The sequence below is a fragment of the Oreochromis niloticus genome, linkage group LG17 (assembly GCF_001858045.2).
Source record: "Oreochromis niloticus isolate F11D_XX linkage group LG17, O_niloticus_UMD_NMBU, whole genome shotgun sequence".
Lineage (NCBI taxonomy): Eukaryota > Metazoa > Chordata > Actinopteri > Cichliformes > Cichlidae > Oreochromis > Oreochromis niloticus.
Window position 1 is genome coordinate 35,586,956 of NC_031981.2, and position 27,925 is coordinate 35,614,880.

General features: G+C 42.2%; 2 protein-coding genes and 1 long non-coding RNA gene across 8 annotated transcripts in view; 1 reads left to right on the forward strand and 2 right to left on the reverse strand.

Moving 5' to 3' along the window:
* Positions 1 to 4,546: 4,546 nt before the first annotated feature.
* Positions 4,547 to 6,419, reverse strand: LOC102079129 (uncharacterized). Its single transcript, XR_267251.4, has 3 exons — positions 5,984 to 6,419; positions 5,028 to 5,112; positions 4,547 to 4,897 (listed from the first exon to the last, which is right to left on the reverse strand). It is a non-coding gene; the product is annotated as an uncharacterized LOC102079129 (long non-coding RNA).
* Positions 5,278 to 16,926, forward strand: cep83 (centrosomal protein 83). 5 transcript variants are annotated; one of them, XM_003455710.5, is made up of 16 exons: positions 5,278 to 5,422; positions 6,426 to 6,635; positions 6,814 to 6,964; positions 7,109 to 7,201; positions 7,927 to 8,058; positions 8,163 to 8,414; positions 8,533 to 8,664; positions 9,976 to 10,090; positions 10,336 to 10,480; positions 11,409 to 11,558; positions 11,844 to 11,919; positions 12,033 to 12,190; positions 12,632 to 12,761; positions 14,479 to 14,582; positions 15,055 to 15,244; positions 16,469 to 16,926. In XM_003455710.5, the coding sequence occupies exons 2-16, from the start codon at positions 6,436 to 6,438 to the stop codon at positions 16,601 to 16,603; spliced, it is 2,163 nt and encodes a 720-aa protein (XP_003455758.2). In that variant the 5' UTR covers positions 5,278 to 5,422; positions 6,426 to 6,435; the 3' UTR covers positions 16,604 to 16,926. The 5 variants fall into 5 exon arrangements, with proteins under 5 accessions (XP_003455758.2, XP_005460438.1, XP_005460436.1 ...); XM_005460381.3 differs by lacking the exon at positions 5,278 to 5,422 and adding an exon at positions 5,433 to 5,474; XM_005460379.3 differs by lacking the exon at positions 5,278 to 5,422 and adding an exon at positions 5,498 to 5,544.
* Positions 16,876 to 27,925, reverse strand: part of plxnc1 (plexin C1) — a 36,925-nt gene continuing 25,875 nt past the window's right edge. For both annotated transcript variants that reach the window (XM_019346956.2, XM_019346955.2), the window contains exons 22-31: positions 27,493 to 27,661; positions 26,963 to 27,063; positions 23,011 to 23,086; positions 20,554 to 20,588; positions 20,330 to 20,425; positions 19,133 to 19,296; positions 18,902 to 19,049; positions 18,608 to 18,748; positions 18,452 to 18,526; positions 16,876 to 17,208 (exon numbers count right to left, since the gene is read on the reverse strand). In XM_019346956.2, coding sequence (XP_019202501.1) covers positions 17,104 to 17,208; positions 18,452 to 18,526; positions 18,608 to 18,748; positions 18,902 to 19,049; positions 19,133 to 19,296; positions 20,330 to 20,425; positions 20,554 to 20,588; positions 23,011 to 23,086; positions 26,963 to 27,063; positions 27,493 to 27,661 — 1,110 coding nt within the window. In that variant the 3' untranslated portion in view covers positions 16,876 to 17,103. The remainder of the gene's footprint in view (positions 17,209 to 18,451; positions 18,527 to 18,607; positions 18,749 to 18,901; positions 19,050 to 19,132; positions 19,297 to 20,329; positions 20,426 to 20,553; positions 20,589 to 23,010; positions 23,087 to 26,962; positions 27,064 to 27,492; positions 27,662 to 27,925) is intronic.

Genomic DNA, 27,925 nt, shown 5'->3' on the forward strand with positions numbered 1-27,925 from the left:
TTACTGCCAAACCAGCCATACTGTAAGATGTTATGCAGATAGCACAACATCTGTCATGTTATTGCCACAATTTTTCCACATCTGTCACATGTATTCAGTGTAAACCTGCTCTTATTTGCAAAAAGAATGAGGTGCCAATGGTGGACCTACCATTTTTGGTGTTCCCCATTGAACACCAATCGGTGTACATGGTGCTGATCTATGAACACGGGTCCTTTCAGGCCCACATGTCATGCTCATGGAGACTTCCTGACCGTTTGTTTAGAAAAATGCACATGAGCACACAAACTCCCTGAGCGATCCCTTGGACCACTGTGAGCGACATCAGACGTGTGCACTGTGGTCGCGCCGGCATCTAATCCATCCAAGTTACATGGTTTATTAAAATAATCAAATTACAGCATTTACATTTATGTTAGACTACTTTTAATTAACTGCTTTAGCCCACTTACAATGAAAATTTTAAAAATCCTGTTCATGACCCGTGTAGTATGTTAACACTATTGGAAGTAAAAATAACTTGAACTCCAATTTTGAAAACACGACTTTCTTTCTTTTTTAAAAGAAGCTCTGACTTGTATTATGAGTCTGTGGTCTGGGAGAGAGTATATAATGGCCAATGTTGGGCAATTAATTATATAGTTACTTCTTCAAAAAAGTAACTCAGTTTGGCAAACAACAAAGATTTTTGCAGCTATTTTTTTTTTTTAAATGCAGCCAAGGCATTTTTAAATAAACATTTCAAACTATTTACAGAACAATCAGCTGTTCTGCATCAAATTTGATGCCACACAAATTATTTGTGCCACTCCAAAAAATAATTTCTGTCCACTATGAGATAAAGGAGAACAACAGCCTGATACCCAGTGGCGGTCCTAGCCTGTTTGGCGCCCTGGGCGAACACTCCCTCTGGCGCCCCCCCCCCCCCCCCCCAAACACACACACACACACACACACACACACACACACACACACACACAAAACACACACAAAACATAATAAGGATTGTACATTAACATAAAACTGTTGTCCACACACACATATGAAGAGAGAGAGAGAGTATGCATAGTATGCAAACAGCTACCAAACAGCCATCATAATTCGTCATACAATGAGAACAGGACAAATCAACAATTGACAATGACTAATTAATATTAAAATCTGTAACTTAATGCATTGTTTGGAGTTTAGTCTGTTACTGTTACTATTTTTACCATTTCTTCTTGGGGCAACTGTAACCCACATTATTTCCTTAGGGATTAATAAAGTATTCTGATTCTGATTGTTTCAGGATGACCTGCCATTATCCAATGACACATCTGTTTACCTGTATCATTTGTTCGTTCCTTCTCCTCTTCTTTTCTCTTTTTACTAAACTGAGCACCTGATGGCTTTGAACTTTTCTTGTCCATCTTCCATTGGTTTTAATTTTGCACTCCAGTATGAACACCCATCCCTCAACCAGAGGATCACCACAACATAACCTAATAGACCTACACCTTAGTTCACAGATTAACTTTGTCTAGGGTGTATTTCTGGGATTTCACACAACCCAGGATTCAAATCATGAATACATAATGGGCTTGGATTTACAACATTATGAATGAAATGTGCTCTATTTGGAAGCAGCAGGTCTCCCTCCCCTTTCGACGGGTTATGTGTGAGACTTTAAATCAAACTGTAAATTATAAATTTTAAATTGTTATTGATCCCTTTACCCCGAGTCCTAAAGTGTATATTTATTTTCTTACTCTACTATATTTATTGTTCGTTTATTTGCACTGCTGTAACTGGAGCCTCGTCGTCTCGTCTCTCTATATACTGGACTGTATGTAGCGGAGATCACAATAAAGTTTACTTTGACTTCAGCAGCGCGCAGGCTCACCGAGGGCTCTCGCGCTCAGTTTTCGTGTATAGAATTTCGAAAAAACATCGGTGCAAATTATAAGTCTGTATCATAATGTCCGGTGTTTTCGTGTTTGTTGTTTTATTTTTATTTTGTTTTATTTTGCGAGTTGGTTATTAGATGCTGCTCCAGCCAGCCAGAGAATCCCCCGCCGCCCCGCCCTCTCCTCCCTGTGCCGCAAGCAGCAGGCGCACCTCGCAAACGGAGGGCGCCCTTACTCCCAGCAAATGGGCGATAGAAAACCGATCGGTGCCTATGACATTCCCAATATGCGCTGGCTGCCGTCGGGACAGCATGAGTACGAGTATTTTTTTTTTTGCCGATGCCCGTGATGCCGCCCCCCATCACGATGCCGCCCCGGGCAGCCGCCCGTGTCGCCCGTATCTAAAACCGCTACTGCTGATACCTGCAGGCCTGACAACAGGAGATGTATCACTCCTGTAACGCCTGTAACATTCAGCAGCCGCCTCATTGTTCTGACACACACAACAAAACTATTGACTACACTACACACTAACTACTCAAGATTTGTGCTAAACGTCTCAAATCTCTCACATCTCAGAACACCGCCGTCACTCCTAAAACTTCCCCCGTTTCTTAACAACTAGATGCCACGTTGCCATATCATTTTTTGATTGGTCGACATGGTACTTTTTTGGACGAATAGGAAAGGGAGAGGGGGGTGGAGTTTGTTCTTGCTCACAGGCGGAGAGTGCTTTCGAGCTTTTTTTCTTATAAAACGCTGTTTTTACCGTTTCTTCCCGCAGTAAATATAAACAACGATAGTATTCAGGAAGAAAACCAAACATTGCATATATTTTTATCATAACTCTGGTTTTACGTGGCCTATCAACACAATTTAAAAACTGGTATAAAGTCCACACATTTTCCGTCAATTGTTCCGTCTGTCCTGCTCACATCTCCAATGGTTGTACACGTTGTCATTAATGTGGCTTCACTGCACATCAGCCACGCCGCTTTGCTAACTAAAACACCGGTGTCGGCACATAAGGACGCTGTCATAGCCTGTCAACAACGTTGATTACCTGCGTATATACGAATGTAAATCGCATTATTGGCTGGACTTTGGGATAAGGTGGCATCGTTCTAATACAATATGGGAGCAGCCAGTCACTCACTGACTAACGCTGCAAAACAGAATTGTTAAAGTGTTCATTTTAACTTCAATTCAGGTTAATTTTTTTTGTGCACAGATTTTCTGTGCGCAGAGACCGTGCCAGCAGTGCGCTGTTGAGTTTTGGACGAAATGCATTCTGGGATATTTAGCTGTACCAAGTCCACACCGATGCATGCTCGATAAAACGGGCGGAGCGAGAACACATCCGGGACTTTTTCGCGTTCTCGGCTTGATGCGTACTTCGAATTGGAACAGTACTTGGTCTCCGACTGATGACGTATCACGAGTACACGAGAACGCAAGTACGCACAAGTACGCATATTGAGAAACGCCCCAGGTCTCTTCATGTAATGGCCCATCTCCTGGTAGCTCCTCCACACTCTTGAGACTGTACTGGTAGACACAGCGAACCCTCTTGCAATGGCACACATGGATGTTCTGGAAACCGAACTGCCTGTGTAATCTGAATGGGCTTCGGGTCATGCTGCCAGTAATGACACTTTAAAAAAAAAAAAAGAAGCTAAATTAGAAAAAAAAACAGCCAAGGGGCTTAAGGAAAAAGCAGTAGTCTTCAGACCAATGTTCTTTCTAGGAAAAGCTGACACTTGGAAGTATTGGTGTTGACCATTCTGGAGGTGGTCAAAGTGGCCAGAAGACAGAGGAAAAGGCCACAGGGAAGCTGGCAGTGAGTGAATGTCCCCTGCTGTTCTACTGCTCTATGCGCACGGTTCGCTTCGGAGACGATCATGGATCCTGCTGTATAAGAACCTCAGCAGGAAGAAGCGACAAACCAAACATATGAGAATGTTTTAAATACGGGTTTGGGGCTGTTTACATGAGAAAAGGGAAAGGCACTATCCCGTGAACCAAAGTGCATAAGCTCAGAAGGACTTAATGGACATTACAATCGGTGATTGTAATTTAAAACTCAGCACCTGCACACTCCAACACTGATATAGAATAAAACGACTCAACTACACAATCCTTGGTTATGGGCGCATAAAGGGGAGGGTAGTGGAGAAAGGTGGTCTCGAACCCCGGAATTCCGGTTGATAGCCCTTCGACCTAAGTGCTATGCCACTGCCACCCCACAATTACTGCGGAGCAATCCTTTACTTGAAGGACAGCAGAGAGAGAGGCGTGGCGAAGCGCGGAAAAAAGGAACAATGTTGGGGACGTGACACCTTGAAACTCGAGTTTTTCGCTGAAAGTGTCAGGGATGAAGATTTAGACAAAGACGCTGAAGGATCCGAGCAATGCTGTCTGTTGGAAGAACTGAAGTATCTGTGTGGATCATTCTGAAGAATCATCCACTGTAACAGTTTAACCGGGGCAGGTTGAAATCCATTTTCCAGCCTTTGTGTCCCTGATTTTGGAGTCAGAGATACAGTTTTCGCAAACGGCAGACGTGCGTGTGAAATCAGACAAGTTTATTTAGTTGATCTTTTAAACATAAGTACAACAGCGCTTCGCAGTGATTGACTGTGGGATTTTTAAGCCACTTTGAAAGTACAATAAACAACTTCTGTTCACTGCCAATACAGACATAAAACCATGGAGGCAGAAATGAGTAAACACCAATCAATAAAACATACAAATGAAAATTAAAATAATCTACTAATAAACGATCTGGGGACTAGACTTAAAAAACTATGCCGCAAACAGAGTTAAATAAATAGTTGTCATTATATACATTTGGTAATATAGGAAAAAAAGCACACAAAAAGTAGATGGTTTTATAATTAAATAATGAAAGTTTATTGATATATTTGCAACTATTTATAACTGTTTACAACAAAAAACGAGTGTTCCTTATGATCTCTTGCTAGTTTCTCGTCCTGTTCCTTTGTCTGCTGGACAGGAAAAGAAAGATTTTTTTATTAAAGCTTTTGCACTAAACTGTAAAAAATGCTGAAACAAGGACGCAACAAGCCATCACTGTGGCTTGTTGCTTGTTGCTTGTTGCGAACTCGGGCAGAGTACCTGAAGCTGCTGGTTTCTGCTGACGAGTTATATCCCGTCTGCTTCTCCTTTATCACCAGCTTTATTACCAGCTTCGTTTCTAAATCTAAAATTAAAATACAGATATATATTGGTGCCTCAGAATGTATATAAAAGACCGATACATTAAAAGGATGAGATTCCCGATGCTATGTTTATGTGTAATATGTTTGCTTATGTCGGTAAATAGACGGTAGGGAACATGATTAATGATAATTCCTTTAGAAAAAAAAAGTGTCGTGCAAGTTGGACTCAATCTCGCGAGAAATACGTTGGGAAACACTACCCATGACCCCACAGTTTGTAGTTTACAGATTAGCTAGCTAGCAAAACAAATAGCTAATAAGGAAGTAAGAAAAAAGTCTCAGACTCGGGAGGTAAGTGTTGTTCGGCAACCACCTTCTCACATCTGGGGAAAATACTGTAACGGTACTTTATGGGTTTCTATTCCGTCGCTACAACTACAAATGTGCAAGAACGTCTGCTTAATATTACCCATGTTAGTAAGTTAGAGCTAGCATTGTACATTGGTACATGGCCAACCAAAGGTAGCTTGTGGACAACAGCTTAAAGAACCGCGTTAGATTGATTTCAGTGACGTCTGTTTTCGTTAGAAATGTAGCTAGAATGCCAGTGTTAATCATGGGCAGTGAAGCACAGTATTTTCACAGACGACAAAAAGAAAACGGCGGAAGTAGTGAGTGTCCGATAACGGACGCACTGGAGTGGCTAGGCGGCTAGTTAGCATGTCTTGCGGCGCGATATTTAAAATCAACGCTGGACAATGTTATCAAAAACCAGGGGAACATGTTTAGAAATATAATACAATGACAATAGAATTTGTAGTATTAGCTGTAGCTGTTGTGTACAGAGCTAATTTCGAAGACCTTTCACCAACTATCAGAGTGAGCATGAATATCGTTTGTGTTATACTTCACTGAAGTGAGCGACGTTCATGGTTCCGCTATATTCATTTCTTTAATTTCTGACCAACTGGCAATAGTCTGAAATGATTTTAGGATTAGTCGGGGTGCTTGAGGCTGAAGTGATGTAGCAGTGGCAATCACGGCCCCCTGGTATCCACAGCAGAGCCAGCAGCCAGCTAATCACTTGAGACAGATGCAGAGCTTTCAATGCTAAGAGGCTGTGATTTTAATAAGTAGCTGGGGGGGGGGGGGTTCTTCTTAAAGCCACCATGGTTACTAACTGACAACAAAGCCACCAAGTCATCTCTGGCTTTACTACACTGCAGGCAGTTTTATTACCATTACAAAGGCATAGATTTTTGAAAACCTGTGTTCCTTTGCTTGGTTTACCCAGCCTTTTAAAATTTTATTTATTTAATTTTTGTCTCTTCTTGTTTTGGGATCGTTCCTGTAGAGGAGGTGAGATGACCTCCTCCACCCTTGGTCAGTCGGCTCCTCATCTGCCAAACTTGGAACCAGGGATGGGGAAGCCCACGGCCATGCTGGGGTTGTCAACTGAATTGGGGGGAGCAGAGATGGAGCTGCAGAAGATGCTGATCGATGAGAGGATGAAGAGTGAGAACCACAGGAAAAATTACCAGACATTAAAGGCGGAACATACCAGGTGAAAACAAATTTTATTCGATACTTAATGACACTATATGTCTGTGTAGGGATCACTTGGAAACAAAATGCCATCTTCTTACCAACACTGCTAAAAATGGGGAAACTTTAGAGAGGACAAAAGATAAGAGAGAAAATGTGTCAAATTTTAGTTATTCTCTTGTTTGTCTGTTGTGCAGCCTGCATGATGAGTACACACAGGCACAGGCTGAGCTGAAGCGCCTGCTGAGTGACAAACAATCTGAACAGGAGAAACTGCAACTGCTGTTGGCCGAGCTGCGTGGAGAGCTGCTGGACAAAGCCAGGGAGCTGGAAGAGCTTCGTCTACAGGTACACCACCCCCAAGATCAGGGGAAGTCTTAGATAGTGAAGCTTAACGTTCCTGCTTTTATTCCCTGTAAGATTTGCACATTCCTAATCCATCCATCGTAATCTTTCTGGATGAAAACGTTTGTGTGCATATGTGTTGAAAAGGTGATGACCCCTCAACGGTTGGAGTTGCTCAGAGCTCAGGTGGAGCAGGAGATGGAGGCTCCAGTCAGAGACAGATTCAACAAGCTGGAGGAGGTCAGGCACTCTGATTAGTTTTTTGTAAATGAAAGAGAAACAACTTTGCAAAATCCCGAGATGTTCAGAAGATAATCCATATTCAGGATATAAGATTGGATTGAATTTATATAGCGCTTTTCAAGGCGCCCAAAGCGCTTTACAATGCCATTATTCATTCACGCTCACATTCATACACTGGTGGAGGCAAGCTACGGTTGTAGCCACAGCTGCTCGACTGACAGAGGCGAGGCTGCCATATCGCGCCATCGGCCCCTCTGGCCAACACCAGTAGGCGGTAGGGTAAAGTGTCTTGCCTAAGGACACAACGACCAGGACAGAAAGGCCGGGGATCGAACTGGCGACCTTCCGGTTACAGGTGCGCTTCCCAACCCCCTGAGCCACGGTCGCTCAGGGGGTTGGGGGTAGTTTAATGACAGCATCCAGTGTTGCTTTAAGCAGCCCGGTGTGAGTGCATTAAGATTTTCTTTTCCTAAGTGCTGATGATGACATTATCACATTTTTATTTTATTTCACAATGTACACCCACAACCCTGAATACTGTTGATGATAATGCACGTGACTAAATGGCCAAAAATGGGTTATAGTGAAGAATGAAATTGCTGGGCTATTTAACACTTCTACTGAATCTGTGCATATAAAGTCCATAGCAACAAGAGTTTTAAAGGTCCTTTTAAAGTCATAGTAAAGGGAAGAGCAGCTAATTTCCATGTTCTTTCTTCTAGGAGACGGAGAAGTACAGGTCTGAGTACAACAAGCTGCGGTATGAGTACACATTTCTCAAGTCCCAGTTTGACCATCAGAGAGAGGAACACGCTCGTGTGCTGGAGGAAAGGAAAATCCGCTATGAGGCGGAGGTGGGCTGGTTCGTGTGCAGTAAGCGGTGGCATGATTTTAATTTGTTGTGACTCACCCACGTCTAAATAAATAAGTTCTTAAACTTGTATTATTGTACTATCAGGTCTCCCGTCTGGAGAAGGACAGAGAGGAGCTGGTGGCTCAGTATCAAGGTTCAGATGCGCTGCGTGATGGGAAACGAGTAGAGGCTCTTCTGAGAGAGAAAGCTCAGCTCCACCTGCGGCTGAAGGGGTTGGAGACAGAGGTGGCCGAGCTTAGAGCCCAGAAGGAAAATTCGGGTCAGCAGGCTGAGAATGTCCAGCGCATCCAGATCAGACAGCTGACAGAGTCTCAGGCTGCACTGAAGTCACTGGAGGTGGCTCATTTCATGTCATTATAATAAATGTAGCTGCAGAGTGATCAGATTTCCTTTTTTGGCAGTATTTGTGTTCATTATAACTGATGGATCTGATTGGTTGATGCTGGTGTGACAGGCGGAGCGCCAGTCGTTGCGTCTGCAGCTGGAGCGCATGGAGAGCGAGCTTCACCAGAGCCATGAGCAGAACAGCCAGCTCACCGGGAGACTGCACAAAGCTGAGAGAGAGGTCAGCTCTCTCACCTCTCAGGTACACTGTTCTTTGACCTCTGACTCTGAACTCTGACAATGGACAGTGTTGGGGAGTAACGGAATACATGTATCGGCGTTCAGATTTAAAATACAAAATATGAGTAACTGTATTCCGTTACAATTACCGTTTAAAAGGGTGGTATTCAGAATACAGTTACTTTATTGAAATAAATGGATTACATGGTGGTCTTTTCCTGTTTTATATATTAGGGTATGCCCTCTCTATTTTTGGTAATTCCACGCCAGTGGAAACCCAAACAAAACACGCATTAAGAGGCTCTAATGCCTGTGTCTCAATCTCGCGGCCCATGTCACCCCTACTTATGGCCCGCATAATGACATGAAGAAATATTTTTAAAAATTATTTAATATGAAGGCAATAGGCAGAGTGTTACAGGCATAGCCCTAAAGAATGTAGCCTCATGGGCAGTGTAGTCCGTGCTGCAGGGAGAAAAAGGAGAGTTGAAAAGTACGAGTTGTCACTGAGCAGAAACGGGAGATGGAAGCATGTAAATATAATAATAACCACTGCAGCCAAAAAGAGTGAGAGCCTTGCAACGAGTCTCTCTTTCTCTCGCTAGCAAAGTTGACCCAGACAACAAAGTAAAGCTAGTTTTCGGCTACGAGCCCGACACGGAACCCGAGGTATTAGCCAGAGGTCCCGTTATTACAGTTCAGAGCAGCGTACCTGTTTTATATACGCGCGGAATAGTTTTCTATAGGAGATTGCTGCAAAAAGTGCAGCCTTAGCTAATGTCCACCCTACTGTTACTTATTTTATGTTAAGATTTAAAAATCTAGTTGGTATTGGTATGGTGAGTATCCTTCAGTAATAGTAAAAAATCACACAGCAATAGTACATTCATGTAGTTGTAAAAAGCATGATTATAAATTAAGTAATCCAAAGTATTCAGAATATGTTACTCTAATTGAGTAACGTAAGGGAATACATTACAAAATACATTTTGGGGCATGTATTCTGTAATCTGTAGTGGAATACATTTTAAAAGTAACCTTCCCAACACTGACAATGCAAAAGTGAAAGAGACTAGACTGTTTTCCAAAATATTACTTCAAACTTGTTATCTGGACATGAAAAGTTCATGACTATAATCTCAAACAGCATTTTTTGAATGTTTAGTCAAATTATGGCTTCATGGGAGAGAACACTCAAATCCTCTCCATTAATGTGTCATTTTATGCTCACGATTTTTAGCAGAAGAATGTTGTGATGTCTCACTATTTACATTTGTGTTAAGAAGTTTTTTGGGAAAAATAAAGGGCTATCTGACTTGTTTTTGTGCATCAGATTGAAAGCCTGAAGCATTCACATAAGCTGGAAATAGCCAGCGTCAAACTGGAGTGTTCACGTTCTAAAGGGGAGGTGGAGAGAGAGAGAGACACCCTGCAGGGACAGATTGATGGTATGGGTCTCTTCCCTTCTTTTCAGATTGATCCAGCTCTCTCACGTAAAAATGCATGCCAGAAATATGCAAGAAAACTGTCTACATACCCCACTTTAACCTGACTCTGTATTGTAAAAGCCTGAAAACCATACAGATAGTTTATGTTTCCTGAGATAAAGAAGAGCTCTCATGGAAAATAAATCTATTCATTCTCTAAGACTGGAAAGCTTTTATCACCCTCAATCCCTGTAACTCTGTCTCAGGTCTGCAGGCAGACGTGGAGGTGCTAAATGCAGTGGTAGAACGACACAAGGAAGTCCTGGTGGAAAAGGAGAGGGAGATGGTCAGAAGGGTGCAGTCTGCTCGAGAGGAAGAGTTCCGTAAGATGGCAGCCTTGCATGAGGAAAAGTGAGAGTTGCCTTCATATGTCCGATGTGTGATCTGGATGTATTTTTGCAGTTTGAATCCACCTGTTAACAATGTTACACCATCAGTTATTGAAGCTTCCTTGTTTGTTGATCTCACCCTGTGCGCAAGAAAATGCTAATTTCCTGTTTTAAGACCGGATGTAGGGTTGTACATCTCCAGTAGCTTTATTTTGCGGTCAATTGCTCGCGTTAAGTTACAAAGAGCAGAAAGTGGGAACACTAACCATTGCTGTCATAAAAAAAAAATAATCAAATGATCAATTTTGACGTTTGAAGAGTGTAGATCGATTGGTTGTTTACATCACTCAACACAAGCAGAACTGCATTACAAAATCAGAAGACCCATCGTTCACGTTCAGAAGCACGTCTCTGTTTAGTGACAGTTCCTATGATTTAAACAAGCAAATGCTCAGCATTCAAACTACAGGTGAACAATAGTCAAAGGTTCCCCCGTTATGTCAGTATCAGCTAGTCAAGTATACACCTACACAGCATGTCAACAAACTGTGAAAGAAAGCCACAGAAAAAAATAAATGAATGATTGCTGGTAAGGGTCTCTATATATTAGTATTTACGAAGGGTATGTTGTTTACAAGTAAACAAATACTGAGAAATATAACATTGTAATCCTTTCTCTCTTTTGCTCCGAGGCGCAGGGGGAAAATATCGACAAGTCGATGTACATCATGTACAAATATATTCAGTAAATGCCCAAGAAATCTTGAGAAATGTAAATCGCCGCTTGATTCATCCATTTGGTTGACTTGTTTTGGAAAACCAGACCATAAACAAGGAGCGAATATCACACCGGAAACAAAGCGCTATACAGGAGTTTCCCCACCGAAAGTAGCATATGCTAAGGTGCACAGAGTCTATCTCACCCCTTTTCTTCAATTTGATGTTGCTAGGTTAGAGTTGGAGAACCATCTTGCAGCACTAGAACAGCAGAGGGTGCTGCATGATGCCTCAGATCAAGCCCAGAAGGAGGAGTGGGAGGAGCGACTCCATAGCACCCAGCAGGGTGAAGAGACAGCACGCAGAGAGCTGCAAAACCTGAGGTCAGGTTTGTGCTGCAAAACCACCACAGTTGCATTCGTAAGAGGGCAAAACTGGGACATGAGGAGTAGCTGTATGTTATCTGAACCTTGCATAAAAGTAGAACTGAGGTTATGAGATGTTGAACTTTCTATGATTGATCTTGATTTTCTTTTTATCATCTTTCAGTTTCTGTTCCTATTTTGTGGTCAGCTACTAAAATATGTGTCAGGGGTAGAACCTGGGGACTTTTTTTCTTGCTTTTTTAATGTTGTTTATGTCTGATACCTTTTTAATTTATCTCATAGGACTAAGTTACAGCACCAGAGCTCACAGCTTGAGGAGCTGGAGAGGCAGAAAGCAGAAATTGCTGCTCTGCAGCAAGTAAGACACAAACAGAAAGTCTTATTTGGACACTAGACAAACAAAAAAACCCAAAACAAACAATGGTAGTTTTTATGCCTGCAGTAATAATTACTGTTTGTTTGACAATACAGCAAATCCAGGAACTTGGTGTGCAGATGGAGGCGCTGTCTCACTCTGAAAGTGACCTGATGGAGACGAACCGACGACTGAGAGAAACACTGGACAGAGTGAGGGAGGAGCTGAGGACAGCCCGGGCACAGGCAGAGAGGAGCCAGCACGAGGCAGAGAGGTACACCCGCACAGTTGCCCAGTCTAACACAGGGATGTTAAGCTCATTTTACACGGTAGGCCACATATAGCCCACTTTGAAGAGGACCAACCAGTGAAACGCCCCGTTCTCTCAGTGTAAAGAATTCTTAACTACACATTTAATCCCTGAGGTAGTTTGTTATAATGTCTGCAACAATACATCTCAGTTTTTCTACATTAAAGAAAAGTCTTACAGCGCGACTATCTGCTCTCAAATTGTAAGAAAGAACTAAGACGACTAATGGGAGTCTTTGGCGGACTTAGTGTGGCTCCCAGACCTTATGTTTGACAACCCTGGTTTAACATGTACTCACTTTCATATGGCACTTTTCAAGTCTGAGTGACCACTCAAAACATTTTAACATGAAATTAGTGGCTTTCCGCTCCTTTCACATCCTCCTTCTGTCTGTTCCTTCCGCAGGTTGGTGGAGGAGCGTCGTATCGAGTGGTTGGAGGAGAAGCACAAGCTGCAGGAGCGAGAGGCTGAGCTGCAACAGAAATATTCTCAGGTCAAAGACAAGCTGCAGAGGGCAGCGGTGGCCCAAAAGAAGGTACCGCTTCTTCATTTGCTGCCTTTTACGGCACACCCTGGCAAAAACAGTAAAATCACTACATGTGGATTATGATCATTCAAGTCCTAACCTTGAGACATACAACACATCACAGATATGACACAATTCTTTTGTTTATCAGCTGAAAATTCTGGCTTTATTAAACATTATTCAAAAAGTAAAAAAAAAAAAAATCATTAATGTTTGAGCCACGGCGATCGTGGCTCAAGAGTTGGGAGTTCGCCTTGTAATCGGAAGGTTGCCGGTTCGAGCCCCGGCTTGGACAGTCTCGGTTGTTGTGTCCTTGGGCAAGACACTTCACCCGTTGCCTACTGGTGGTGGTCAGAGGGCCCGGTGGCGCCAGTGTCCGGCAGCCTTGCCTCTGTCAGTGCGCCCCAGGGTGGCTATGGCTACAATGTAGCTTGCCATCACCAGTGTGTGAATGTGTGGGTGACTGGATATGTAAAGCTTTGGGGTCCTTAGGGACTAGTAAAGCGCTATATAAATACAGGCCATTTACCATTTTTTTTTCCCGATCAAGTGAAGCACAAAATGATGTAATTGTCCTTTAATTTTCAGTACTAAAACAAAACCTGCACAAAACTGAATAAGCAACACAGTCTGCAGTTAACAGAGTTTGCAGTTGTTAACAGGCAGCATGGGCCGAGCTAGAAAACTGTCTGTCGTAACATGAAAAATGCTCATATAGTTCCTGCAAGAAGGGAATCGGTTGGCTGTTCAGTCTGCTGTGTCTGAAATTTTGAGCATGTGTCAGCAAAACTAAAAGGAAGGAAAACGTTTAGTTAACTGGTAAATGTCAAAGCATCAGAACAGAAAAGCGAAAGAAGTGTGCCTTTTGGAAACAGAAAATGTGCAACAAAAGAAGTGAAAAACAAATGTAAAAAAAAAGGAATCGATTTTTGTGACAGAACTGATTTAACAAAAAAAAAAAAAAAAAAAAGCTGAATTACGTGATTTGTGTCATTAGTCATGGATGACTGGACGAAAGCAGTGAATCTGTGTTAGCCAAGGACGTGAGGCTGATGAAACTTTTTTATTTCCTGATGTTGTTCAGATGTATCTTGTAAACCACATTTCCCCACTCATGTGTTATATAAGTGAACATGTGGGCGTCATTACCTCAGCAGTAAATGTACAGGAGGGTTTTTCTCATTTAACAGATAGGAAGTAGGTTTGCTGCACAAGTTGTATTGATGCATCAACAAAGATGGTTTTAAAGCTTCTGTTGATGCAGGCAGACCAACGTAATCCAATAGAAAAATCATGGCTGAAGTTAGGAAAGAAATTTAAAAAAAAAAAAACATTCCAGTTTTTTTGTATCTGTGTTCTTAAATTCAATTCAATTCAATTTTATTTATATAGCGCCAAATCACAACAAAAGTCGTTCTTTAAAACAAAAGGAAAAACACAAAAATCTGTCATTAATGACATAATTTTCCTCCCTGAGATGCGAGTCCATAGTGATTTCCAGGGGTTGCACGTGCATAGGTCCACATGCTTTTAACTGTTTTTTTTTTGTTTGTTTGTTTGTTTTTTTAGAGATTTGTTTGTGCTGTTTTTCAGTCATAAATAAACATTTTTAACACACACGTTCACAAGAAGACTTGAGGACCTTTTAATGTTTGTTTGCACTTTAACATTGTTAGGAGTTTTAACAGAGAAAGCAGCTAATCTGTCTGTGTCTGTGTGTGTTTAGAGAAAAACGCTGACAGAGAACAAAGAGAAGAAACTGCAGAATAAAATCCAGTTGCTGGAGGCCAAGATTGAGGAGCTGGAACTGGAAGCTGCTGCAGTCAAAAAGTAAATGTGATCGCCTTTTTTTAAAACTGCAGCCTGGAGAATGTAACTCGGGTTGCTTTGTTTTTATTTTTGACAAGATGATTTCTGTAACAGTGGCCCTATTAGATTGTAGTTTTATTGAACACTACTCCTCCAAGCACAAAAAGCCACTGTATAACACCAGAGGAGTAATTGACAACTTAACTTTTAGCCGAAACCGGATTTGCTCAGTTCGGCAGCAATGCATCTGCCAAGTTTGAAGTCGTATGGCTCAGTGTTTGCCAATTTGGAGAAGAACACGGAATCATTTCAGATTTCTTATTAGTGTGAAGATGATGTGTTCAAATTGACTTTTGAGACACAGAACTGTTTCACTAGGAAATGGCTCACAATATGGATTTGTTAAATTTTTTATTTTTTTGGCCTTGTATGATGAAGCCACACTGAGTTTACGGTGGTTCGATGTCAATCTGCTCTTTTCTCTCTTGTCCAGGCGTTCATTGTTCTCACAGGAGCAAGCTCAAGTGAACAAACGACTGAAGGAGCTGCAGAGGCGTCACAATGAGTTTCGGCGCCTCCTGCTTGGCGGTCAGGGCCCCGTTAGTGCAGGCCCTGCGTTCCTGACCTCTTCACAGGCCCCCTTCGTCCTCCTCGGGTCTGAGGGACAGTTTGCTAACAACCCAGTAAGCGTCTTGTACACTCATCCTACAGAGAGAAAATTATACAATGAAGCCCCGGTGTGACATTGAAATTGAAGAAACATTAATCAGAGTAAATCATGGTGAAAAACCTACAGCCCCACAGCGGGTTTGATGACAGCTTGAACAATCTACATAAGCTGAACAGCTTCACCGCTGAAAAACCAAGGGTGGAGTTTATGCAGCAAAGTGTGAATGCGCTCACAGGAAATGAGGTTTATGTGTGAGATTTAAAATTTTACTGATTAAATAATCTTGTGGCCTTATTTGTCCATTGTGAATATTTTAAAGAACTACTTCGCTCTCATAATGAGGAGGTGAATATACTAGACCGTCTTACTTCAAATGTCTCTCAAACACCTTTCATTGAAACCATTTCTGATGAGGCTCCATCAGGTAGTAGGTGGATGTAAACGTCTGAAAATCATCTCTGCAAATCACCCCGCTGGTTTTGGGTTTTCATAAATTCAACTAAAGAAATAGGAACAGATTGTGTCTTTGTGACCGGGTGCTAGTAACAAAGTCACTAATGATACAGTTTTAGAATGGGTTTCTTTGCTATATTATCTGTTCACAAAGTGCTTCATCTCTTTGGTTAGAATCCTTTTTTTGCTTGAATGATTCAGAGCTCAGTGTTAAACGGCTTAACCAACATTTCTTTGAAAGAGCTTCAGAAAGCCTGTGGAACTGTTGCTGTGGCTTCAGACTGTTGCCCAGTACTGCCGATTATTATAATGGCCTGTTTATCCGTTCTTTCTGAGGCAGCTGTGGCTCGGGAGGTTCTCCGTGTCCACTATAGGTATATAGGATTGATGAACATATGTGATTGGATGAAAAGTGCTATGAGTGGTCAGAGTAGTAAAGCACTATATCAGTACCAGTCCATTTACACTGCCAGCCATAGAGAGTGCACTGGCAGGCTACTAACACATTGTGATGAGAATGCTCATATTAACTCGACTATTCTGGCTCATGGTGGATTTTAGGATTCGTTTTAAAACTGCAGACAGAGCACCTAATGAAGAGTCTAGTGCTTGTTCTCCTGAAACACACTGCTGCTTGCATTCTGCGAACACAGGATCGGAATTGTTGATGCTTCAAGCTGTGTTCAGTTGACTCTGTAGCAGAGTTCACGTAGCAGTCTCTATAATGTTATAACTTCTCCTTGCCTCTCTTTCTTTGCCTCCTCGCATCCTTCTCTCCTCTCAGGAGGATCATGGTTCGGAATTCTCTCTGTTGCGTCAGAGGCTGGAGAATCTGGAAAGTGCCCAGCAGCAGCAGTTGGAGGAACTGGGCTCTCTGGTACAAAGAGATCGGAGCACCACACCCCAGCCTGAACTCTGACACTGTTTCTACTTCCCAGGGGACTTCAAGTACGAGCACAGTTTGAGATGACATCCTGCTTTCAAATTAAGCAGACTGTGTTTATATAAAAATAAAACATTTATTGGAAGAATTCCACATTTTATATGTCTAAAATGTGATGCCTTGGCACCTTTTCACATGATATCCTCAGGGCTGGATTTTGTAATAAGAATCTTGTTTACATTTGTTATAAAGCCATTGTGTTGAGGGAAAAATACAGAGGAGTCATACATATGACACTACGGACTACATTGCACAATGATGATACAGACTTGAACTGTATTAAAATATTTGTACATTAACCTTGTGTCTGACATGTCTTTGGCTGGAATCATTGTGCATTTGGGGTTATGAGTTGTTTTAACAACAATTACTCCACTTGTGAAGAAAGTGAAAGTCCATCAGATACAAAAAACTTTCGGTAAACGAAACATCCTCTGTGAGGTTCACGCTGTTGCTTGATATTCACAGCTTATGGTTCAACTCCAGGAGCAGCTTTTCAGTCCATCAAATGATTGCTTTACATGTTGTAGCTGCTCCTTCAGCTCAGCAGGGACTCCGTTCTCGTCCAGTTTCTGCTTGATCTGTAAAAAAGCCAGAAGAAAGGGGACACAGACACCTTAGAAAATACAGTGTTTAAAGTGTCATTTAAACCTCAGTATAAAAAGCTGATGTACAAAAAACTCGTCTTAATAAGCCTTTAACTGTAAAATATTTCAGAGCACAAAAGTAGGAACAATTTAACTTGTTAGCCCGTGTCTCTGGAATGTTTTTTGAAGAAGGCTTTGAGGTCTCTTAAAATGGCCTGAAGCGTTAACAGTAAACAAAATCTGTTTTTAAAAAGTGCTGCTCTGCACCCGAGAACAGGAAATAACCCGATAAAGTCAGAAGGTCTGCACACATTTCCTCTGCAGGCGCAGCCTCGTGTGTCACCAGGTTTCACAAGTGTCACTAATGTCAACATCTTAGTCCAAGGGAAAGCAAATAAGATGTGAATTATGGAGGGCCGGTTCTGTTATTTCTAACATTTTGTAGTGATCAGAGTATTTTGATAACATATTGCCATTTATCCCCCCCCCTTTTCTTTTTAAGCTTTGGCCAATTTTTGTTGCAACCACTGTTTTCTGTAGTGTGACCCTAGCCTTAGTGGGAACTGTGCTCCCATCTAGCTCTCTCAGCTTGATTGACATTTGCCAGAGAACACCAGAACGGCCACTGGTTCCCCTCTGACTGATGGGGCAAATGGCAAACCTGAATGGGCTGCAGCTATGCAGTGAAGCTACCAATAGTGACACAAGCAAAAAGCAGAACTATAGAAAAATCAGTCAGGAGGGATAAGAAGACAGAAACGGTCTGAGGCCACCACCTAGAAAACGCTTCCTCTTTAGCGGTCGTTTGGTTGCATCTTAAGTACACCTCACTTTCATTTACATGAAAGCTGGTAAAATAGATATACAGTTGTTTATATCGCTGGAGTTTAACTAACTGGGTTATATAGTGATAACTGAGTGTTCCCTTCATTTTTCTGACCAGTGAATATCATAACCTCCTCTCTTCCTTCTATTCTTTATAAATGTGAGAAGAGTTTGGGTTTTCTCATCTGTCTGTATGTACCACTGATTTGTTGACTCCGGTCTAGTGATTTGTATCCACTGAGAACTCATCTGGGTTGTGTTTCCTCGAAATTAAGTGTGGTTCATGTCTGTTTTCTTTTTGAAGGACAGACTTCTCAACCAACGCCAAACTGAAATGTGTTACTCTTAATCTGTTCACCCCATAAAACTGGCAGTTGAAGCTGTTTTAGAGATGGAAAAGAAAAGAACTGACCTCTGTGAAGTATCGCTCTATGAATTTGTATAGTTCTTTGAGCGCTGCTGCTTCATTGAATTCATTTTCGTGTTTCTGAAAAGAAAACAGTTTTTAGTTCACTGCTGGGATTTCCAAAACCCTTGATTTTCCTGCATCAGTGCTAAATGGATTCACCTTTGACTCTTCATGCAGGAAATCCTTGAATTCTGCAGGCGTGACTGGTGACTGGTCTCTTATCTGTTTGTAGTACATCTTCACTTCCTGTTTAAACTTGGGAATGTCTTTGGCATAGAGGAGCTTGTTGGTAGGCGCATACTGAAATGGAGCAAAAAATCAAGCATTATATGTGGCAAGATGCAAAACTCAAATAATAAACTGCAGATGTGTGACTGCTTTCTCCATAACGAAATGAAACCCACCCTTTTGTTTAGCAATAGTAATTAGGGAGAAGATCAGCGCTGTACTTACCTTCCCCAGCTGCATCTCACTCAGAGAAAAGGAGTCCATGAAGGCCTGAGCAATGACGGACAGGCAGCCGTCCAAATGTGGCGTCTTTTCCATGTCAAAAACAAACTGAGGGTTTTTCAGAATGTTGATCCAGAAGCGCAGTGGTAAACTGGTGATAAAGACATGAGAACATGAAACATCTTAAGACATTTGCTGATGGCCAGTGCTCTTTGATGTTTATATTTCGTGTACCTGTTGGTCTTCCAGATGTGCAGTACATCTGGGTCAGTGATCTTCATGTTTTCTGCCTGAGTGTCCAAAAAGTCAAAGAAGTACTTGACAGCAAACGGAGATCTGCTGAGTGTGAGGCCCCAGATGGACCTGAAGAGTTTCTCCACAAACGAATGCACTGCCACCTAAGAGAGAGAATGTAGTGTCATTCTCAGCTTCTTCACAAGCAGCATGCAATGAACTGGTTTCTGTTAATTCATCTCAGTTACTTTTAAGATAGAAAACCAATGAGATAAAGTGGTCCCCTTTTCCTCCTACAGTCAGGAGACGTGTGTCTGAGGGTATAATGACAAGAAGAGCCAGGGCGATTCTGCTCTCTCAGTAATCAACCCGGTGGCATACAGGTTTTAGATATCACCCTGGGTCAACACACCTGAATCAAATTATTAGTTCATTACCAGGCCTCTGGAGAACTTCAAGACATGTTGAGGAGGTAATTTAGCCATTTAAATCAGCTGTGTTGGACCTGCAGGACACCGGCCTTTAAGTCCTGGAGTTGGACACCCCTGTCCTAGAGGAAGAAGGAATTGATACCATTGACTACCTCCCCATGCTCACCTGACCTAAACCCAATAGTTTACCACCAGGTTGCACCTCAGACCTCAGGAGATCCCACAGGACACCACTGATCATCTAATCAGAAGCATGTTGTCAGGCATGCATGTGGGGGCTGTGTAAACTACAGAGTACCATTTAGAGTTGCTCCAAGTAAATTCTGTATTTGGGCTTCTGAACATCCAAATGAAAAGTCCACAAACATGACTGTTAGATCTCCCAAAAGAACTAAGTAGTAGAGAAAACAACCCTCCTTTGAAGAAAGTTTGTTTGTTTTTATCCTTTTTGAGACTTCAGGCTTTTTAAATGAATTCTTCAAGGCTGCACATCTCATGGTACTTAGAGACTTTGGACGTTTGGTTTTTACACAAGCAAGTTTTTTGCTAGTCTCCTGTTTAATTTGTGTTTAATTTGTGTAAATTTTTCTCATCAGAACCATTTTTCCTGACAGTAAAAAGGGAAGGTTACTAAAGTTGCCAGGTTAACCATGTAACCATGTCTCACATGGTTATGAGTAACCTTGTGAGACAGATTCTGGTATCAGTTCTGTATTAGTGGCCGTTTGTTTAAGCATACTGTAGCGTTGTAACTAGTTCCTCTTGCCTTGGTAGAGAGCAGCTTGGTGAGGTGTACTTCCTTTAGCTTTAACTTCTTCCTCTCTGGGTTCTTTGTTTGATCTTCATCTACATCAGGATCGATCTGGATGAAGACACCAGCCGACAGATTAGACAACATGTGTTCTATAATCTGAATCCAAGCATAGTGATCCAAATGATTATTTTTTATGAATCAGTATTGCAAAAAATAACACAGAAGTTGTCTCTTACCAAATGGAAGTATTTTCCCGAGAAGTTCTCGTCATCTGGATGAAAAAATATAAATATCAGAGAGCGATCAACAGCAATTATTTAGTCATCTTCTCTCTCTCTCTCTCTCTCTCTCTCTCTCTCTCTCTCTCTCTCCCTATATATATATACATATATATACATATACACACATATGTATATATATATATATATATATATATATATATATATATATAATAGTTAACGAGAGACACCCAGAATGGCTAACCGAAGGTCGGACGGTCCTGATCCCCAAGGACCCCAAGAAGGGACCGGTCCCATCCAACTACCGACCAATAACCTGCCTCAGTACTACATGGAAGCTCCTGTCAGGCATCATATCGGCTAAGATGAACAGGCACATGGGTCAATACACGAGCGGGGCACAGAAAGGGATTGGCAAGAATACCAGAGGCGCAAAACACCAGCTACTGGTAGACAGAACAGTCAGCCGAGACTGCAAGACCAGACTGACCAACCTGTGCACTGCCTGGATTGATTACAAGAAGGCCTATGACTCAATGCCCCACAGCTGGATACTGGAATGCCTAGAATTGTACAAAATCAACAGGACCCTAAGAGCCTTCATCAGGAACTCAATGGGGATGTGGCGTACAACACTAGAGGCCAACTCCAAGCCCATAGCACAAGTCACCATCAAGTGCGGGATCTACCAAGGAGATGCTCTGTCCCCACTGCTGTTCTGCATAGGCCTGAACCCCCTCAGTGAGATCATTAACAAGACTGGCTACGGATACCGACTATGGAACGGAGCAGTTGTCAGCCACCTCCTGTACATGGATGACATCAAGCTGTATGCCAAGAGTGAACGAGACATCGATTCACTGATCCACACTACCAGGCTATATAGCAATGACATTGGAATGTCATTCGGACTGGAGAAGTGTAGTCGGATGGTAACAAAGAGAGGGAAGGTAGTCAGAACTGAGGGGATTGAACTACCAGAAGGCAACATTGCAGACATAGAGGGCAGTTACAAGCACCTGGGGATCCCGCAGGCGAATGGGAACCATGAAGAGGCCGCTAGAAAAGCTGCAACCACCAAGTACCTGCAGAGGGTCAGGCAAGTCCTGAGGAGTCAACTGAACGGTAAGAACAAGATCCGGGCCATCAACACCTACGCCCTGCCCGTGATCAGGTACCCTGCTGGGGTAATAGGCTGGCCAAAGGAGGAGATAGAAGCCACTGACATAAAGACAAGAAAGCTCCTTACCATGCATGGAGGGTTTCACCCCAAGTCCAGCGTACAGCCACCCCTGAGGCTGTACGCTAAGCGGAAGGAAGGGGGCCGGGGACTGGTGAGTGTCAGCACCACAGTCCAGGATGAGACAACGAACATCCAAGAATACATTGGGAAGATGGCCCCAACTGACAGCGTGCTCAGTGAATACCTCAGGCAGCAGAAACCCAAGAAAGAGGAGGGAGACGAGGAACCATCATGGAAGGACAGGCCCCTGCACGGTATGTACCACCGGCAGATAGAGGAGGTGGCTGATATCCAGAAATCCTACCAGTGGCTGGACAAAGCTGGACTGAAAGACAGCACAGAGGCACTAATCATGGCAGCACAAGAACAAGCTCTGAGTACAAGATCCATAGAGGCTGGGGTCTATCACACCAGGCAAGACCCCAGGTGCAGGCTGTGTAAAGATGCCCCAGAGACAATCCAGCACATAACAGCAGGGTGCAAGATGCTAGCAGGCAAGGCATACATGGAACGCCATAACCAAGTGGCCGGCATAGTGTACAGGAACATCTGTGCCGAGTATAACCTGGAAGTCCCGAGGTCAAAATGGGAGATGCCCCCAAGGGTGATGGAGAATGACCGAGCTAAGATCCTGTGGGACTTCCAGATGCAGACGGACAAAATGGTGGTGGCTAACCAACCGGACATAGTGGTGGTAGACAAACAGAAGAAGACGGCTGTAGTGATCGATGTAGCGGTTCCAAATGACAGCAATATCAGGAAGAAGGAACACGAGAAGCTGGAGAAATACCAAGGGCTCAGAGAAGAGCTCGAGAGGATGTGGAGGGTGAAGGTAACGGTGGTCCCCGTGGTAATCTGAGCACTAGGTGCGGTGACTCCCAAGCTAGGCGAGTGGCTCCAGCAGATCCCGGGAACAACATTGGAGATCTCTGTCCAGAAGAGCGCAGTCCTGGGAACAGCTAAGATACTGCGCAGGACCCTCAAGCTCCCAGGCCTCTGGTAGAGGACCCGAGCTTGAAGGATAAACCGCCCGCAGGGGCGTGCTGGGTGTTTTATATCTATATCTATATCTATATCTATATAGATATATATATATATATATGTATATATGTATATATTTACACAAATTTTATGGATTTTATTAAATGCTCTTGTTTGAAACATGAATACATATGTGGAATTCTTAGTTTGATGCATTCAGTATTTCTTACCTTTCACACTTCCTTGTGGGCTCAGAGGAGGATGAGTTTTCTTAGATAGCACTTTGATTGTCCCGCCATCATTAACCTACAGGAAGACAAACTGGTTAATTTTTATACAGTATTTGTTCTAAAATTTAAATGGAACAACTGCTATGGAATAAGTCAAAGGAATTTGCAAAGAAAAGCGTCTGGACTTCTTTGAGTTGCTTGAAGACGTTTCACCTCTCATCCGAGAAGCTTCTTCAGTTCTTCAAGGTCAAATGGCCGAGAGTCCCAGATTTAAACCCAGTGGGAGTATCCCCCCTGACCACATGACAAGGTGGGGCCAGGTTTCACAATGAGCTCACCCGAAACCCTGGCTGATTAGGTACCACACCCGCTTTCACACCTTGGCTCATGTGATTAGAGGATCACCAGGGGGTCCTTTGTCCCTCTTTGGGGGAGTGGAGCCTGCGGCTTAATTTGACTCAACACGGGAAACCTCACCCGGCCCGGACACGGAAAGGATTGACAGATTGATAGACAGAGATTAACAACAGATATGATTCAATGCAGAGAGGTCTATTAACACATAGTGAGTGAGAAAGGTGACTGGAAAGGAAAAACTCAACGCATCATGGGAATCCCCCGGCAGCCCATGTCTATTGCAGCATAACTAAGGGAGGATTCAGGGTCACCTGGTCCAGCCCTAACTATATGCTTTAGCAAAAAGGAAAGTTTTAAGCCTAATCTTAAAAGTCCAATCCAAACTGGAAGCCGGTTCCACAGAAGAGGGGCCTGAAAACTGAAGGCTCTGCCTCCCATTCTACTTTTAAATACTCTAGGAACAACAAGTAGGCCTGCAGTGTGAGAGCGAAGTGCTCTAATAGGGTGATATGGTACTACAAGGTCATTAAGATAAGATGGGGCCTGATTATTTAAGACCTTGTATGTGACAAGCAGGATTTTGAATTCAATTCTGGATTTAAGAGGAAGCCAATGAAGGGAAGCCAATACAGGAGAAATCTGCTCTCTCTTTCTAGTCCCTGTCAGTACTCTTGCTGCAGCATTTTGGATTAACTGAAGGCTTTTCAGGGAGTTTTTAGGACTTCCTGATATTACAGCAGTCCAGCCTAGAAGTAATAAATGCATGAACTAGTTTTTCAGCGACACTCTGAGACAGGATATTTCTAATTTTAGAGATGTTGCGCAAATGGAAGAAAGCAGTCTTACATATTTGTTTAATATGTGCATTGAAGGACATGTCTTGGTCAAAAATGACTCCAAGGTTCCTCACAGTGTTACTGGAGGCCAAGGTAATGCCATCCAGAGTAAGAATCTGGTTAGATACCATATTTCTAAGATTTTCAGGGCCGAGTACAATAACCTCAGCTTTATCTGAATCAAGATATGGCAGCCTCGCTTCTGTCAGTCTGCCCCAGGGCAGCTGTGGCTACAACTGTAGCTTGCCTCCACCAGTGTATGAATGTGAGAGTGAGTGAATAGTGGCATTGTAAAGCGCTTTGGGTGCCTTGAAAAGCGCTATATAAATCCAATCCATTATTATTATTATTATTATTATTATTATTATTATTATTATCATTATTATTATTATTATTATTATTATTCCAATTATAGTTATATAATGGACATCGACATCATGTGTAGACTCTCAGCTTTCAGTTGAGGGTATCCACTTTCAAATTGGACGGCGAGTTTAGGAGTTTCAGCTAACTAACATGTGCCACCCTCTTTTTAAAAGGATCAAAAGTAATCGGACAATTGATTCAAAGGCTATTTCATGGGCAGATGTGGGTAATTCCTTCATCATGTCATTATAAATTAAGCAGATAAAAGGCCTGGAGTTGATTTGAGGAGTGGTGCTTGCATTTGGAAGATTTTGTTGTGAACAGACAACATGCGGTCAAAGGAGCTCTACATGCAGGTGACACAAGCCATCTTTAAAATGAAAGTAAATACAGATGCTTCACTGCAAGGTGCAAGGCACTCATAAGCCTCAAGAAGAGAAAGAATAGATTGGACTTTGCTAAAAAAAAAGAAACATCTAAAAAAGCCAGCACAGGTCTGAAAAACATTCTTTAGACAAATGAAACCAAGATCAACCTCAACCAGAATCATAGCAAGAAAAAGTATGGAGAAGGCGTGGAACAGCTCATGATCCAGGACATACCACATCATCTGTAAAACATGGCGAAGGCAGTGGGATGTGCATGGCTGCCAGTGGGACTGGGACACTAGTGTTTATTGATGATCTGACGCAGGACAGAAGCAGCTGAATGAATTCTGAGGTGTTCAGTGACATACCGTCTGCTCAAATCCAGCTAAATGCAGTCAAATTGAGGGTGTTTCATAATACAGATGGACAATGACCCAAAACATACAACCAAAGCAACCCAAAAGTCAGTGTTGGTCAAGTTACTTGAAAAAAGTATTCAGTAACTAATTACTGATTACGTCCCCCCAAAAGTAATCCTGTTACTTTACTGATTACTTATTTTCAAAAGTAATTAGTTACTTAGTTACTTTTTAAAAACATGATTTACAACCTGAATAGGTAATAAAGCGATAGATCTTTCAGCCCAATTCTACTTTTTCTGCATAACCTATCATATAAAATGTAATCAAATGGAAAAAGTCTCTTTTTAAAATTTATTTTATTAATTTTAATCTTTTAACTTTATGCATCAAGCAAAAATTAAATTATATGCAACATTCTCTGACTGGAAGAAATTTGTTTAACATTTAAACCTATTTTCTGCACATTCCAGCACATAAAATAAAATAGGTTTTTGTGTTTACACTCACTCTTTCAAATAGATGCAAGTAAAACACAGCAGAAAATAAATAAAATCAAAGACTCAGCGGTCCTGTTGCTCTATTTTCACCTGTATAGCAGGACTGGGGCAGGCGGAGGTTTGCCCTTTTGCAGGTGTGCCGCAGCAGCAGTAACGCGTTACTGCCCATCTCTGCCAAAAGTTTATTAAAGCAAAGACATTGAACAATCTTGAATGTCCAAGTCAGTCACCTGATTTTAACCTGACTGAAGGCTAAACTGCAGACAAAAGGCACAAAAACAAACAAACAAAAAACTTTAGTAAAGGCCTGGCAGAACATTAAAGAGGGGGAAACCCAGAGTCTGGTGATGTTCATGAGTTACCAGCAAAGGGTTTTCAACCAAGTTTAGAGACAAACATTTTATTTTCAGTTATCGAATTTCTCCAGTTACTTTTGAGCCCCTGAAATGAAGGGACTGTGTTAAAAATGCTTTAGTTCTTCACATTTTTAAATGGTAAATGGCCTGTATTTATATAGCGCTTTAATAGTCCCTAAGGACCCCAAAGCACTTTACATATCCAGTCATCCACACACTGGTGATGGCAAGCTACATTGTAGCCACAGCCACCCTGGGGTGCACTGACAGAGGCGAGGCTGCCGGACACTGGCGCCACCGGGCCCTCTGACCACCACCAGTAGGCAACGGGTGAAGTGTCTTGCCCAAGGACACAACGACCGAGACTGTCCAAGCCGGGGCTCGAACCGGCAACCTTCCGATTACAAGGCGAACTCCCAACTCTTGAGCCACGATCGCCAAGAGTTGAGAGTTTATGCAATCTTTTTCTTCAGAAAAAAGTTTTCTCTGCCTAAATATTTATGGGCCTAACTGTACCTGCAACTGCCATTGAAAACATGCATGCATGATAATTTTGAACAAACTACTGAAAGTGAGAGGAGGAGACCTGTCAGCTAACTGAATTCTGCTGTCTGACACAGTGTGACACACCCTTCTCTGCAGCCCCACCCTCCTGCTAGCACATTCTACCCTAACTTTTAACACACACACTGGGTGTGTTTCGCAAAGTGACTTCCTGTGACTTCCTGTGTAAAAGTGATTGGAATAAAATTACATTTTATATATATATATATATGGAGAGAGAGAGAGAGACAGATAATATTTCCTCACCTTGTAGTGTTTGAGTGTGTTGAGCATTGTCACCTCCCCAATAACCTCTGAGCTTGCATCTACTTCCTCAAGAGGAAAGAATAATCCATTCTTCTCATACTCTGGTGGGAATAATAACAGAAGGTGTTGATAGTTTGTAAAACGAGGAACAGTGACAACATAAGCAGTAAATATTATAATCTAACTGTTCATTTTGATGCAAAAGCATAAAAACAAAAGATCAAACCATCTTCAACAGTGCAACATGCTTAAGATGTAAGCTACATTTATTCTATAGCTTTTTGTCAGCAACTTTGGAGCTTCTCCGCTTTGTCTGCAGCTCTTAAGCCCTAAATTTGGACATAATATGCAGATTTTTAATGCATGTTACAAATATACAGGGCAATTTAAAAAGATTCAGTAAATAAAAGAATCTCTGTATGTGTATCTGTTCCTTGCCTCTTTATACCACTTCAAACCTGGTTGGTGGATGCAAATCACTTATCACTTAGGACATGCTATTATCACTTCTTGCAGGATCTGATACCTACCTATGCAAACATCCCTCAGGGGAATGTTGTAGGGGAAACCAAACTTGGCCTTGAAGCTGGACAGAATTTTCTCTTTGACCTGCTCCACTGTATCACAGTCGAGGGCGTTGACCTCCAGAGGCTCACTCACTTCTCCATCAGTGCCCACAGCAAACAGCACTTTGAGCTTCTGCAAGCAGAAAAAATAGTAATTGTTAGCATTTCTGTATTGCCAGATTACCAGCGATATTTAACCATTTAATAAATGGAAAGGTGGGAATTTAACAGGAAAGTGAGGCAGACAAAGGGAAAACACACAGTAAAGGGCCCTAGGTTCGACTAGAACCCATTGAACTTTGTATAGTTGCCATTTCAAACCAATGAGCTAAACTGGTGCCCATATGGAGTTGATTCTAAGTGTTGCAATTCAATTAAGCTATTCAGTAGAACCCTC